General features: G+C 37.1%; 4 protein-coding genes across 4 annotated transcripts; 2 read left to right on the top strand and 2 right to left on the bottom strand.

Annotated features, from left to right (window-relative positions):
- Nucleotides 1-1,050: 1,050 nt before the first annotated feature.
- Nucleotides 1,051-3,480, top strand: CBG06356 (the record flags this gene model as incomplete). Its single annotated transcript, XM_045237130.1, has 7 exons — nucleotides 1,051-1,331; nucleotides 1,380-1,508; nucleotides 1,560-1,778; nucleotides 2,396-2,588; nucleotides 2,652-2,805; nucleotides 2,852-2,996; nucleotides 3,051-3,480. The coding sequence occupies 7 exons, from the start codon at nucleotides 1,051-1,053 to the stop codon at nucleotides 3,478-3,480; spliced, it is 1,551 nt and encodes a 516-aa protein (XP_045093194.1).
- A 3,028-nt stretch (nucleotides 3,481-6,508) lies between these two features.
- Nucleotides 6,509-7,898, bottom strand: CBG06355 (the record flags this gene model as incomplete). The annotated part of the gene is made up of 4 exons (XM_045237129.1): nucleotides 6,509-6,604; nucleotides 6,650-7,012; nucleotides 7,176-7,773; nucleotides 7,822-7,898. 4 exons carry the CDS (start codon nucleotides 7,896-7,898, stop codon nucleotides 6,509-6,511), a joined length of 1,134 nt encoding a protein of 377 aa, XP_045093193.1.
- A 1,072-nt stretch (nucleotides 7,899-8,970) lies between these two features.
- Nucleotides 8,971-9,898, top strand: CBG06354 (the record flags this gene model as incomplete). The annotated part of the gene is made up of 3 exons (XM_045237128.1): nucleotides 8,971-8,997; nucleotides 9,494-9,667; nucleotides 9,716-9,898. The coding sequence occupies 3 exons, from the start codon at nucleotides 8,971-8,973 to the stop codon at nucleotides 9,896-9,898; spliced, it is 384 nt and encodes a 127-aa protein (XP_045093192.1).
- A 1,110-nt stretch (nucleotides 9,899-11,008) lies between these two features.
- Nucleotides 11,009-12,304, bottom strand: CBG06353 (the record flags this gene model as incomplete). The annotated part of the gene is made up of 6 exons (XM_045237127.1): nucleotides 11,009-11,111; nucleotides 11,161-11,265; nucleotides 11,311-11,425; nucleotides 11,480-11,965; nucleotides 12,012-12,168; nucleotides 12,215-12,304. The coding sequence occupies 6 exons, from the start codon at nucleotides 12,302-12,304 to the stop codon at nucleotides 11,009-11,011; spliced, it is 1,056 nt and encodes a 351-aa protein (XP_045093191.1).
- Nucleotides 12,305-15,919: the final 3,615 nt, after the last annotated feature.

The raw sequence follows: 15,919 nt of genomic DNA, 5'->3' as shown, positions 1-15,919 counted from the left end.
CCCCCCGGGCGGGTGCGGGCGGGTGAATCTCCCCCCAAATGGAAACCCTATTGTCTATTTACTGTTTTTTGAATTTCAACAAACGAACATAAACTGACAAAGTTATGATTTTTTGATAATTTAGCCATTTTTTGGTACTTTTTGGACCATTTTTTATTTTTTATTTTTTTTATTTATTTATTTCAACGAAGAGGAGAAAACCACTAACACGTGAAATGTGTATGAAACTAGGAGATATAACAGGGACATACATTTGTATTAAATGGGAGATGGAGGAAAAACCGAGTTAGTAATTAGTTGAATTCAAGACAAGAAAATGTTTTAGATCACAGGATAATAGTCGATTTTTGAAAGCCGCTGATTTTTTTCATTACTCCCCAAAAATTTTTTTATCAACTATTCCTCTCGGATTCTGGGATAACTTTTTACGCTCTTTCTAACCATGTACGTCTCGATTTTTTTCGAGGGCAACACTTGGGAGTCATTCCATGTAAGCTATACTTGGAAGTTTAACAGTTCAAAAAACTCAACTCATAAGTTCCTGGCGAATCTAGAAGTTATTGAATGTTGTAGGTGTTATTGAATTGTAGTAGGCACCGAATCGTGTGGAATTGTAAAATCAAAATCCAGATTCCAATGGATAATGCACCATTACAGGAAACCCATTTATGACAGAACCTTTGTACCCCTGCCTCATTGATTTTGTACCCCTAAATTAGTTGCACCCCATGGTGCCACAATTAAAACAAGGGACAGTTACTTTCCTGCCAACCTAATAGTGTTTCATAAAAACTTCAAAATTCCGTATTTTAACACTTCTCTGTTCACTGTTTCACATATTTTCCTATCTCCTGAAACAATCTTCAACGCCATTGTTCGTTGTGATCCGTGACAGATTGGGATCCATTTCTTGGCATTCCAAAAAAACCGGTCAAGATTAGATGATCTTTATTGAGGTGCTTTTAGAAATTTCATTTTTCCACTCCTCCTTATTTTAGTTTTCAAATGAAAATCGCTTCCCTACCCCTCCTCAATTCCAACAAAAAAGAAATGGGGTCTTCATCGTATGGAAGAATTTCTAAAAAACTGATTCTATTGCTCACTATTTCGGTGTGTTGTGGCTATGTTTATTACAAATGCAAAGATTTTGGCAATGAGATCAATGAGGATCCAGAGCATCCAAAAGGCGATTCAGCAGAAATCATCGATGGAACTCCAGCTCCTCCAGTTTCCGAATATCTACTGAGTGAAGAATCCGAACGGTTGACCCGAAAAATTCCCGTTTCTCATGTCTTCGTGGCATCTGCTTATTATTATCCCACTTCTAAATCGTAAGCTTTTATTTTGTGATCACTGAAAATACACGAAAAAAATTTCAGACTTGGAAATAACGCTGTCGCATTCAACATGGTTGTGGACTCCAAAAACTTTGATATCTCAAAACACACTTACAACTTTGTGGGCTCGAATGGAACGCACACAGAATCAGGATTCGCAATTTCTCAGATGTATTTTTTTGTTCATTGGTCTTATTGTTCAAAACAAAAAAAATGTTTCAGTGAAGAAGAGGAAATGTGCCGATACGCACCGACAGTGGCTAGAGGGAATACGGTGGAGAATTTGAAGAAATTGGAATTGGAATCTGGTGGAACAAAAGTAGAGATCCCATTCAAAATGGCTCGATACACTGCTCCAAAACCTGTTATCATTTGTATCTCTCCCCAATTTGTCGCTGAGCAATGGCAAATTTTCTTGATGCATGCTCATACTGCTCATAGGTAGGTTTTTGAGTTTGTATACACAACAACGTGTTTTCCAGTTGATTTTGAGGATTTTCAAGAGTCTGGACCTCGGCTATCAAATTTCCCATCACTTTGAAAATTTTCAAAAATTTCTCCTCTTAAGAAATCTATTCTTTAAAAATTCCTCATTGCTTCTCCTCTTTTTCTATCTTCCGCTACAATCTTCAACAGCGTTGTTCGTTTTGATCCATGACAGATTTTGAAACGGATTCATTTTATGAAAAAAAAAACCGGTCAAGATTAGATGATCTTTCCTGAGCGCTTTTAGAAAATCTATTTTTCTCATTGCTTCTTCTCTTTTTCTATCTTCCGTTACAATCTTCAATACCGTTGTTTGTTTTGATCCGTGACAGATTTTAAGCGGATTCATTCAATGGCACGAAAAAAAAACCGGTGATCAGAAATCAGCAAATAGCTGAAAAACTAGGAATTGTCGAAAAAATTCTGTAAATGCAAATGCTTCAATCCAGGTTTGTTTTACACCCTTAAAAGTTTCCAAAGTGATCCTACACTTGACAGCCGAAATCCAGACTTCTGAAATAAGCAAATGTTGACCAGTACTGAATATTTTTATCAAATTTGAAGTCTTCCAGATTCGGAGCTCACATTCACATCTATGTCATTTCAATTGTGAAGGCATATTTTGAGTTAATGAAAGAATACGAGCGTCAAGGATATTTGACAATCGAAAAGTGGATGAGAATGAAATTCGATAAGCCTGGATCTCAGTATTTCGAGCCGAATCTAAATACAGAGCTCAGAAATCAAGCTGGTGCACTACGGACTGCTTGTTGCAGTATAAGGTAAACCACGAACGCTCCAGACATGTGACGAGCTAGAGTATTTTAGGAAGCTGCCGAATACATCGCCTTCTTTGATCTGGACGATGTACTCTTCCCACTCAACTATCCCACCTATCTTGAGGAGTTCAATGCCGAATATGCACAAAAGCCAGATGCCACTTCTTTGGTGTACGGTAGACGAGAACATGAGTTCATTAAAGGTACATCAAGCGTTCTAATTTTCAATCATATTTGCAATGATTTCAGCCGAAACACTAGCTGAGTACGATTTCCATGAACTGGTCGCCAGTTTGAAAACTTCTTACACGAGAGCAGGAAAAGTGGTCGTTAAACCGGATCGTCACAATACTACGTGGATTCATGCAAGCCATCGAGAAGATCCGACAAAGAGGTAAGAGCTCTACAGCTCTATTCATGACTCATTTCTCGAATTTCCTTCTTCAAGAATCCATATCAAAACACCTCATCTGATCCACGTGCAACGACCGATTCAGAAGAATGGAAATAATGAAATTAAGGATATGTGGAAGTCGAGATTTTGGCGATTCAACGAGACGATTCATGAAGTGGATATTGCTGCAATTCATGAAGATATTCAAAGGATGAAGAAAAATAAAGAAGTAGCCAGAATCGCAAAGCGCCTTCCCAGTAGAGATTTTTACTTCCCAGTTGTGTTCAAATGTTATTTAAAACAGTTTTATGGTCGAAAGCTCACCGAGTGTCCAAATGCCGAAAAATGTGTGATGCCTCAAAGGAAGGATATTAAATGTATGCATACTGATGCCGAATATTTTTCGGGTCCATCATCCGAGCCATTTACTTTCCATTATTTTACTAATCCATTCTGGTCGTCTGATTATGGGTGCTACCAATAAATGCATTAAAATACTTCACATTGTTGTACTTGTTACACTGTAAGACCTCTAGCGCCAGAAAAAGTTTAACTTGCGGTAAAAATTAGGTGCCGTGCCTTTATCAGCTGACCTACGCGATCATAAGTGTCGGCTGCCGACCGATGTAGTATATAGATACAACTTTGAGCCAATTTTCCCTGTTTCCTGTAAAAAATATTGAAATATGACCAACTGACAAAATGTTCATCATAATATCAAAAATATTTTGACAGTTACTGTTTTTAAAATATCTCCCATATTAACCGAAATAAATATGCTCAAATCTCAGGAGGGACAGGACTTTTCATATGTTCCCATTGAACGTTTTTTCTACTTCATTTTCATGGAAATATTGGATCCAACTAGTACGCTGTCCCTGCCGGGTTCATTGGCCATCAAGAGCACACTGCCAAAGCGATCGCACTTCTGGCGGACCGCAATTCTTCAGAATTCATCGTCGGGCAAAATCTTGTGGTCGACGGCGGAACTACACTGGTCCTTGAAATTCATGCTGCTAAATAAGCAATTTTTTGTAAAGTTAAAAAATAAACTTTTCAAAGGCCCACTGTATGTAAAATATTAGCAAAATAGCAAAATAATTTTTGAGACTCAAAATGTCTGAAAAATATTTGGGTTGGGGGGTCCAAAACGTCAAAATCTGAAAAATCTGACATGGAATGACTCCCAAGTGTTACACTCGAAAAAAATCGAGACCTATATGTTTGGATAGAGCGTAAAAAGTTATTTTAGATTCCAAACGGAATAGTTGGTAAAAAGTTTTTTGGGAATTATGGTCCAAAAAGTACCAAAAAATGCCAAAAATTTTCAAAAAATCATAACTTTGTCAGCTTATGTCCGTTTTTTGAAATTAAAAAAACAGTAGATAGACAATTATTTGAACATTTGAGAATAACATTTTTCAATTGTTTTCCTATTGATTGGATTATTGATTTTTTGAAAAAATCAAAAAAATTTTCAATATATTAAAAAAACAGTAGATAGACAATTATTTGAACATTTGAGAATAACATTTTTCAATTGTTTTCCTATTGATTGGATTATTGATTTTTTGAAAAAATCAAAAAAATTTTCAATATCTCAAAAATCCTAGGTTAACTTTTTTTTCATTATGACCATTGAATTCAGCACATTTGATTTACTATAGAAACATATCAATACCCCGGGTGGCATCATGCTCACACAAGTTATGCCGAAAAATATCGATTTTTGGCACTTGGTTTCTTTGAATTCGTTGTCCTCGGCGGCCGGTATGATGAGGGGCATACTTGTTTTTGTGATTTTTACTTGAGTATCGTTTGCCTAGAGTGTTTGAAATAAAATCCTGCGACATACAAAGTTAATTTTTCAAATGCCGTACCATTTCTTAAAATCATCATCTTGAAAAAAGCAAAATTTTGACATGTGACAGGGCACATCTATAGTTAATCTTGATGGAAATAGCCAGACTCTTGTTTAAACATAATTAAAATGACAAAATCTTATCAACGGCTAAAACAGAATTTTAAATTAGGCCCTAAAAATAAAAATATTCACTAATGATGGGACACCTTTTGTTTTTGATCATAACTTGAGAACGAAAAAAAATATCGAAAAACTGTTAACGCCATTCGATTTAAAATGAAACAATAACATAGTAAAAGTAGAATCAACTTGGTCCCTGTGGTGAAAGTAGGTTAAATGAACGATTTCCGAAAGATATCCTTCCAGCTTCGGACAGCCGAAATCGACCTTTTTCCATTTCACCTATTTTCAAGATACGAAACAAACCAATAACATTTGTCTAATAGTATTTTTTAATTTTAAATCGAATGGCGTTACCAGTTTTTTGATATTTTTTTTCGTTCTCAAGTTATGATCAAAAACAAAAGGTGTCCCATCATCAGTGAATATTTTTATTTCAAGGGCCTAAATCGAAATTCTGTTCAAACCGTTGATAAGATTACGTTTTTCTGATTATGTTGAAAAAATAGTTTGGCCGTTTCTATCAAGTTTAACTATAGATGTGCCCTGTCACATGTCAAAATTTTGCTTTTTTCAAGATGATGATTTTAAGAAATGGTACAGCATTTGAAAAATTGACTTTGTATGTCGCAGGATTTTATTTCAAACACTCTAGGCAAACGATACTCAAGGAAAAATCACATAAACAAGTATGCCCCTCATCATACCGGCCGCCGAGGACAACGAATTCAAAGAAGCCAAGTGCCAAAAATCGATATTTTTCGGCATAACTTGTGTGAGCATGATCTCCCCCGGGGTATTGATATGATTCTATAGTAAATCAAATGTGCTGAATTCAATGGTCATAATGAAAAAAAAAGTTAACCTAGGATTTTTGAGATATGGAAATTTTTTTTTAATTTTTTCAAAAAATCAATAATCCAATCAATAGGAAAAAAATTGAAAAATTTTATTCTCAAATGTTCAAAAAATTGTCTATCTACTTTTTTTTTAATTGCAAAAAACGGACATAAACTGACGAAGTTATGATTTTTTGAAAATTTAGGCATTTTTTGGTACTTTTTGGACCATAACTCCCAAAAAACATTTTTTACCAACTATTCCGTTCGGAATCTAAAATAACTTTTTACGCTCTATCCAACCATATAGGTCTCAATTTTTTCGAGGGTAACACTTGGGAGTCATTCCATGTGAGAGTTGAAAGAAAATTGAAAAAAATATAGATATTTTTTTCATGTCGGAATGAAAACCTTTATTGAAGAATCTGGAATTAATGTCAAAATATTACTTTTGAGGTCATGAGAATACTAAAAAGTTAATTTTTCTCAAGTTTGCCATTCTGAATTTTTGAATGTTTTCCACATTGTAACAATTAAACTTTTGGACTCTCCATACGAAAAAAAATAATCCGAAAGTCGGGAGAAATGAAAGAAAAACATTAGCGAACAGATAAAAAAACAGGGAAAATATACTTCGAGGTTTCTGATGAATTGGATAATTGAACTCGCTTATTAGGGATCACGAGCCGTTATCGTCCAAACCACACGATCGAGATGACGGCTTCAGAAGAATCAGAATGAAACCACAACACTTGAAGATGCACAACAACGCCCAAGCTGGATTTCTGCGAATGTTATTTTTTTTAAATTTCTCAAAACATTTTAACTACCTCTTTCCCACACCGAACCACTGAAAGCATTGTTTTTCTGTAGTCAGCTGACATTATCCCGCAAACGAAAAAGTGAGTTACTGTGTTTAAAGTAACAACGGAACCAAAGAAATAGATAAAACAATAAAGGATGGATTCAATTCCAGGTATACCGTTGATGTAATACGGTACTAATGCTGAGGCGATTCCCAAAGGAAATCCAGATATAAAATATGTGACCGCAAACAAGAGGACCATTTTTGTGGTTTTCTGTGATTCAAATGATTTTCTGGAGGATGCAATTCGTTGCTGATTTTTTGCGAATTTCCATATTTCTTTAACCAAGAAGGCCGTGACGATTGGGAAAAGGATACATGGAATTATCTGGAACTTTATTGGTTTAGACATTGGAAAACTCATACTTGCATACGAATCAAAACCAACCGGCCAATATTTTTCTCCAGGTTTAATTATGTTTTACTAATTCATTAAGTCTGGCAGAATATTATTGGCCGGTCCGTTGCAGCCAGTTGAAGAACGAACTTACATTTGATAGAATCGAGTCGACAGGTTCAACTATTTTCATAATTAGTCTATCATTTGCCAAAAAATCCTCATTCTTCATGGTACCATAACTAACAAAGGTTTGGTTAGGCTTGCAAATGCTTGTTGTTTTGAATACATAAACTTGTCTTTCTATACTTCGTACAACAAAAAGAGGTGAAAACAACAAAATGGCTCCTAGTATGGTTTTGTACGCTGCCGGTGGGTTCGTCAAGTTCTGATAAAACGAGTTCAACGGATTTCGTACAACAAGAGTTCGTATGAGAACAACAAACAAAGAAAACCACGTGGAACATTTCCTTGCGCATTTAGCAAGTGCATCTAACTTGAGGTTTATCACAATTTTCCAATAAGAGCCAGAAAATAAACACCGATTGTGAATATATAGAACTTTTGTTAGGATCTGTTCCGTTGCATATAGGAAAGAACACATATCAGCGAATGCGACCGCAGCAATTAGTACGTTAATTGAGGAAATTCTCATTGACTTTCTAGTGAGAATGATAAAATGAAATATGTTGATAAGTAAAAAAGGCATAGCAATCTCATTTTGGTTGTCATAAGCAGCATCAGCGATCAGCCTAAACGTGTAAAATTTATATTAGTGAAAAAGCAGTTGTAAAACTGACTCAAGTATAGCGTGAAACCCGCATAAAAAATCACCATTGCTGAAGCCTGGGAAAAGTTCTTCGGCACAGGAACTCATTTTTGAGCTCCTGGCAAACTTATTCAGATTACTGAAAGAGAGGGACGATTAGTTGCGTTAAGTGTCGGGGAACTGAATGAGAGCAGTTTCCTCTACTCAAGCGGAAGTATGAGTTTCTGATTTTGTGACTGGTGGATTCTTAATCAGTTTCAATAATTTATTCATAGGAAGAAATGTACCAACAGGTGATTTTTTTTCCAAATGTCGAAAGTATGAGGTGTTTTGCGTAAGCTGAAATATAATTACAGCCTCCGCAATCAGAGAATTGCAAATTATTTAAACTGTCCAACGAAAAAAATGAACAACATGATAGTTATTCAGAGCAGAGCTAAACGAACTTGGCTGCCTTTGACCAATTGGTATTGTAAGACTATTTTAGCCTACTTACAATGTCACAAATAGCGTGATCTTACGTTTTTGACATAAAAAGCACCTGTTGGTACAACAAACGTTTTTCTTAAATTTAAATATAGCCGCTAATAGCTGAATAACTGAAATAGTAGCTAAATAAAACTGCAATGGCATTAAAACAGGAACACACAGTTCCATTCAATTGTTACCTGAATAAGAGGATGGTGAAGAAAGAAGAAATTTCGAAAATTAAAAAAATTAGAAATTCAAACGGGATAGTGTACAGTGTTGCTACTATCATGTATGACATGAACCCCAAGTTCAACCCCCGAGGGGATTTTACGAACCAAATTTCGAGAAATATTTTTTCAATGGTCCGCCTCCTTTTAACGTGGTTTAGAAGCTATTTTCCAAGCTTCTTTTTTACTTCTTTTCTCTCACGAACATCGTGTATTGATGACACATGCAAAATGATAACAATCATAATTAACAATACTCTATTTTCCCTCTCTTCTCCTTCATGAAATCTTTGACCAACTACATTACCTTCTGTGTTTACATTGGTCTAGGCAAAAAATTGCGAAAGTCGAAAAGTCGTCAACACTTCACAGGATCCGCTGATTCGATTATGTCATTAAATTTCATCAATACAAAATTAGTATAAAATCGAAATCGTTTTCCATTTATTCCAACTTTCCTATTCGCACATCTCCTATTAGCTATGCCTGGACGATTCGACGGTAAAGTTGTGATTGTGACCGGTTCCTCGAGTGGAATTGGAAAAGAAACTGCTCTGCACTTTGCACGTGAAGGTGCAAAAGTTACGGTAACCGGAAGAAGCTTGGAACGCCTTCAAGCTGTCAAGAAGGAGCTTTTGGGTAATGGAGTTTTGGAAAAGGATTTTCTGATAGTTCCTGCTGATGTGACTTCGTCTGCTGGACAAGGTGAATTGATTTCTCAAACGTTGAGTAAATTTGGAAAGCTTGATGTTTTGATCAACAACGCTGGCGCTTCAATAACAGATTTCGAAGGTAAAACTGGTGTGAGTCAAGGAATCGATTCGTATGAGAAAACCATGAAGTTGAATGTCCAAAGTCTAGTTGAAATGACACAGAAGGCTAGACCACATTTGGCAAAAACTCGCGGAGAAATTGTGAATGTCTCGAGTATTGTGGCATTGGGACATGGGGTAAGATCAGTTTTTCATTATTGTTTTTTACCATTTTTTAATTTTCTAACTTCAGTGGCAATCTCGTCCATACTACTCTCTTGCTAAAGCAGCAGTTGATCAATATACCAGAGCTGCAGCAATCGATCTAATCGAGGAAGGCATTCGAGTGAATACAGTGAACCCTGGTTTTGTCAAAACGTTATTCCACGAGGCTGAATTAGGATGGACCGCCGATCAAGCTCAGGAGGTACAGGACTATCTCGTAAATTAATTTTAAACTACTGTTTTGTTTCAGTTTTACGATGATATTGGATCGAACAAGTACGCCATTCCTGCAGGGTTCATTGGCCGTCCAGAGCACATTGCTAAAGCGATTGCATTTCTGGCGGATCGCAATTCTTCAGAATTCATTGTCGGACAGAATCTCGTGGTCGACGGCGGAACTACTCTGGTCCTCGGCATTCATGCGGCTAAATAATCAGTTTTTTGAATAGTTGGTGATTTTTTTTCAATAAATTTCTCCACTGGGTTAAAAATGTTAGCGAAATACCAAACCTAGCTAAAAAGCTTGTTATAGAAGGGCCTTGAAGGGTTTTCGGGGATTTCTTGGGGGCGAGAGTATGCATGCTGACGTGACGGTTTAGAGTGAGGCTGCTATCATCAGTACCGGTCAACAAGATATACAGTACAAGTCAATATAAAAACGTGTTGATTTTGACCATTTTCAGAAGTATGGAGCTCCGCTGTCAACCAAAAAATTTTTTTTCGAGTTTTTTCGATCTTTTTTGATCAGACAGACAAACAATCCGAAATACGAAAAAAAAATGGAAAAAAATTATATTGAGAGCTCAAAATTTGGCTCAAAGATACAGAACTTTTGACACCGGGCCTTCCGGGCCGAACCCGGGCCTTGAAAATTTCCTCAGGCCCGGCCCGGAATTTTACAAGTATGCTAAATTGAAAATTTTGCATTCACAGAATTTTTGAAAATTCCTAGTTTTTCAGTTATTTGTTTTTCAGAAAATTTTATTTTGAAAATGCAAAGCTCTCAACCTAGGTCTGTTTTAAAAACTTCAAAAGGTGTTCAAACGCTTGACAGCCGAGCTCTACACAGGTGATTCGCGAACCATACGGACGCTCCGCGTTCGCGCGCGGTTGAAATAGGAACCGCATACGGACCTCACGCGAACCGTTTTCAGTAAATATCAGTACATTATTCGGATTTATCCGTATCCTGTCCGTTCGCGAGCTCCGTATCCGATCCGATTGCGAATCATGACCAAACGGATCCGTTTGCGAATCAAATGTTTTATTGAGCATTTTACCTGTGTAGTCTCGTGAAAATAGGCAAAATCAACTGAAAAACACGTTTTTGTAAATCTTTGACAGAAACCGAGATAAATTAGGTAGGGTCTGAAATTTGACTTGAAAATTTTCAAATTTAGAAGTCATCGTTTGTTCTCCCGGATTTCCAAAAGATTAAAAGTGAAAAAAAAACAAAAAAATTAATTGTTTCATTTTTACATAGCAATAGTTAGATCATATCATACAACCCGAGTAAATATCCTGCAATGCTTCATAACAATTTTCAATCCATCCTACTGAACGATGGCTCCAATTTCTTCATATAATACTTTTGATGGTCTAGGAAGTCGTTCAATAGTAAAATGTTGAGCACAGATTGGTCGTATCTGACGAAACAACAATTTGGTCAGTCAGGAAATTTATGACAAATCTCACCTAAAACAGTTTCCATAGTTGCCCCAATGCTTTGCATCAAATTCGCATGCTTGTTTGGACCCGGGAGGGTTTATACATTCATCAGTCAGAGAACATAACACCCACCTGGAACTTGAAAAGATTTCAATATAAAAAAGATGAAGGGCGTACCATTTTACAATTTTCTTATTGTACTTTGTTCGGGGTACAAATATGATACCCGATCCAAGTTGCATTTCGCTTTTAAGAAGATCAAAAGAATGAAATGGGAAATAGTGAAGGAGCTCTAAACATTGTTCCTTTTTCAGAATATAGTTTTCTTTGAATTTTTTATACTTACCTAAATGTAATACAGCATAATTGTTGTGTCTACTAAAGACGAACGATATCAACTCTGAATATCTTTTTGACATTCGATTATTCGAAATTTCCTCAAACAAATTCTCAATCACATTTGGCTCGATCATTTCAATATGAGCATCGATCCACCATAGAACCGGATAGTCTCTCATTGCTTCTGCCATAACCAATCCTTTGAAATGATACCTTTTAAAATTCGTCACATATTCCGGATAAGGACTCGTGTCGAATTCTCGAAACTCAAAATTAAGATCCGACTTTGGAAGCTTGCCAATCGATTCTTCGCTGATATTCAGACCAAAAAGCACATATTTGTGGTTGGGATAATATTTTCGAACAGCTTGATAAGATCTCATGCTGATTCCGAAATGATCCTCTGAAGTTGCAGAAACGAAAACCAAGGCATCCTTGTTGGAAATTGCTTCCTTGAGAGTAATAGCGTTACCAGGAAGATCATCCAGAAGATCTGAATTCTCTAGGGCTACAAAATAACACTGAACTTTTGAACTCACTCAAATCTTCTAACGTTTCTACAAATGAGCAGTTAAATTTCTTCCCATACCAACCGGGATTCCTAGGCTCCGGATAACAGAAATTGTGCGATTTTCCAGTTCTCTTGGATACACACTGACACTCTGGGCTAGTCTCCAACTCTTCTAGACTTGTCATCTGAAGTTATTGGTTTAAAAAATTCATCAAAATGTATAGAACTCACAAAATGGTCAGTATGAGTTAGGAAAGCAATTAATGAAAGAATTAATACCGAAACTAACAGTTTCTGACCGGTGTTAAATCTGGAGAACATTGTATTTGAAAAATATGAAACACCTCACATTGAAATTTAAATAGGTAAGGAGAAAAAGCCCTTTCCGCAGAACACGTTTATCTTCTCTCGAAGAAGGATCCGAAGATCATCTTTAAGATTATCTTGAACCTAGGATAACTACCCCGTAGATTCCAAACACCGTTTCTCGTGGAGGTCTTGTTCTCCTAGAGAAGATTCGATAAAAATATTGCTTTAAAAAGTATATTGTCCCGGACGGACACTTTTCAAGATCCGTAGGTTGATCAAGATGTGTGGATATCGCTCAATGTACATACAAAAATCAAAACATACATACGCGCAAGTAATTAAAGGGGGGACTCCGGTCCAATTTTTTATTGCATCGAAATGTGTTAAAGGAGGCCAGACACCAAAAAAAAAAGTTTTCCTGATATTTTGCATAGAGAACCCCGATGAGGGGTTGAACTCATGACAGGCAGCACAGGTAGAGGGGGACTGCCGAAAAACGGGCCGTCTGGCGGGCGCGGACTGCCGAAAAGCGAACAGTCGGCAGTCGAATCGCGCGCCGCCGACGGTCCGTCTGCAACGATTTGCGCCTCGAAGACGGGCCGTCAAAAATGATAGCGCTTTCTTGACAGTTCATCATTAAACAGGTAATAAACAATAGAAATTCTTTATTAAACTAATAGTTTCTGTGGATTGTGTATTGTATTGAAAAAATAACTCTGATTTTTTCGAAGTTGAATTTTTATGATTAGAATGAGAGAAGACACATAAGAAATTACAAATTCTATAGGGAACAGAACTTCGATTTTCTTTTTGTTTTCGCAAAATTCCAACTTTATAAAAATTCAAATTTTAAAATGCGAAGATTTTTTTCAGCATTTCTCTCATTGAACAGTAATTTCCGCTTTTATATGACTTTCTTTCAGAATAAGTAAAATTGATGAGTTCGTAACATGAATTGAGCACCCAAAAAAACTGGCATATAAAAAATCTTTACATGTTTAAGGCTTAGCGACATTTTTAGCAGAGACTTCAAAAGTTCGACATATCGCATATTGATATGATATTTTTAAAGCCGATCGGAAGCAGAAAAAGCAACAGATTATTGTATAATTTTTCATGCGCGAACCTTGCAAAGCTTTTACTTTCCAGAGCAGTTGCAAAACATCACACTTGCGAAGTGTCGGCGAGGCGAATTTTCGGCAACAGAATGAGAAAGTTAAGAGATTTCGACAGTTTTTGCTTCGGAGCATATGAAAACTCACCAACTCACCACATAAAAACCTCTGCAACGTTAAATTTGTTACTTTCCGAAGCAAAAACTTGCGAAACGAGTTTTCACCGATTTTTTCGCATTTTCAACTAAAACGCGAGGAAGAAAGTGCGCGAATGTTTTTGATGCTTTTCTAATGCCAGTATTTAGATAATTTGAGCGAAAAATACTGAATTTCAATGAGAAAACACTTCGAAAAACGAAAAAAAACTGTGAAAATTAGACGAGAAATACGTTGAGTCTTGTGTCGCTAAACAAGGCGCAGGCGGGATTTCGGAGTGTCGTTGCGAACCGAAATTCCGAAACTCGTCAGCTAAAACGGAAATTAAAAACGAATGGTCGAATTTTTGAAGAAAAAGAAACAAAAAGAGAACAGCATTTTCAGACAAAAATTGTACAACGTTTTCAGAAAAAAATTTCGTCGGAACTCTTCAGAAAATGGGAAAAGTATGACCGGAAACACGTGCCTTAAACGGAGGATTATTATCACGAAATGACAACTCCAGTTACGATATTTTAACAGAAAATGCGAAAACATGCTTTTAGATGGATACCCAGAAACATTCAGAAATTCATTTTACAGCGTTTTTTTTTCAGCCGCCATTCACCAGTCAGCGCCTCTTCGACTGTCATTTAGCCGTTTTTCACCAATCGCGCCTCAGATTCTAATTTTCGTAGAAGTGCTTCTAATAACACATTTTATAGATTCCCAGATCCTTCTATGACTTTTATCATGTTTTAAGAGAAACATCTTTTTTCAACCAAATTTTCCATTCTGCAGAAATTTGGCCCGCCAACCACCGGTCATTGACCAGTCAGCGCCTCTTCGACTGTCATTCAGCATTCGTTCAACAACCTATTTTTTGAGGTTAGGAAAATAAGATTCTGTCATTTCCTACAATCTAGTGGGGGTATGAGAAATTGTTTTCTGAATGATTTTCAATGAAAACCTTCAAGTCTGTTTTCCAAGGGGTTCCGACTGTCCGTCGACGGACCGTCGACGGCCCGTCAGTTCTCCTTCGGCTGCCAACTAGCAGTGATTCGCCAGTTTGCGCATCTTCAGCTGTCATTTAGCAGTTTTTCAGCAGTCCCCCTCTACCTGTGAGCTCAGGGGTACAGCGCCGCTACCGGCTGAGCTACGGGGGCGCGAAGGCAGCTGACGACCGATGGTCTACATAAGCGCGGCGCGATTTCGTCCCCCGAACTGTCCCCCGAAATTTTTGCTGTCTCGCCTCCTTTAAAAGTTATCTATTTTCCCAATATTATTGCGAAAAAACTCAAAAGAAATCCGAAATCCCCGAAAAACGCCGTCGAAAAGGAAAAAAATTCAAAAAAGGTGCCGCCGAGGTACGAGAATTTCCAGTGAGAAACCTAGGGCACGCGAGCGGCGCGACTTTCTTACCGGACAATTTTTCCGGATTTTTTTCGCTTTTGTCCTCGACAGGTAAAAAACATTAAAAAACACTGTCGGCAACTTGAAAATAATGCTGTCAGGCGCCGTGGCCTAGGTTTCTCACTACGCGGGAATTCAAATCCTCGTCCCTCGGCGGCACCTTTTTCGAATTTTTCTCATTTTAACGGCGTTTTTCGGGGACTTCGGATTTCTTTTGAATTTTTTCGCAATAATATTAGGAAAGTAGATAACTTTTAACACATTTTAATGCAATAAAATTTTTTGGTCAGAGTCCCCCTTTAAGAAGAGTGTGTTATGCGCTCCACCGAACAAACTATGATAAACTTCCATTTTTGAAAAATGGGTTTTTGTGTCTCTTTTATTGACGCCTTTGATTGGCCTTGTCTAGTGACCTAGATTACCAACTCTTTAAAAGAATCAATAAATGAAGTAATCTGAGAGGCTCACTGCATTTTTGCACTTCCAAAAATCAAACTTTTTTTTTCGATTCAATTCTCTATGTAAATTGAAAACCACATACTAATTAGCCTCCACATCATGAATGCTAATTAATTCAAACTTGGCATTTTCTTCTTTAACACACATCAATTCCTCGAAAATACCGTAGTATTGGCTATAAATTCCTCCAGCTGTGAGCACTGCATCCGTGGAGCGGAGCATTGGATACAAGTTTTCGTCATCACACTCGGCCGTATACAAGGAACATTGATCAAGAGCCGACGGATCGCGTGGAGTTGTTTTTACTCCATCATCAATTCCAATCGGTGGACAGTTGCAACTATCCACGTCAGCGACACATGCGAACCCGTAATCAAATAATGGGTAGTCGTGAAAATACCATTGATGGGTACCGTCGGTATGAGGACGGCAATCCAAAGAGCCATTATATCTAGGTTGCTCGACGAAAACGGTCTGATTGTTGATCACTCTTTTAAAAAAAGAA

This window comes from Caenorhabditis briggsae (genome assembly GCF_000004555.2).
Source record: "Caenorhabditis briggsae complete genome, chrV, whole genome shotgun sequence".
Taxonomy (NCBI): Eukaryota; Metazoa; Nematoda; class Chromadorea; order Rhabditida; family Rhabditidae; genus Caenorhabditis; species Caenorhabditis briggsae.
Note: the sequence above shows the minus strand (reverse complement) of the source record. Positions and strands in the feature narration are given on the sequence as shown.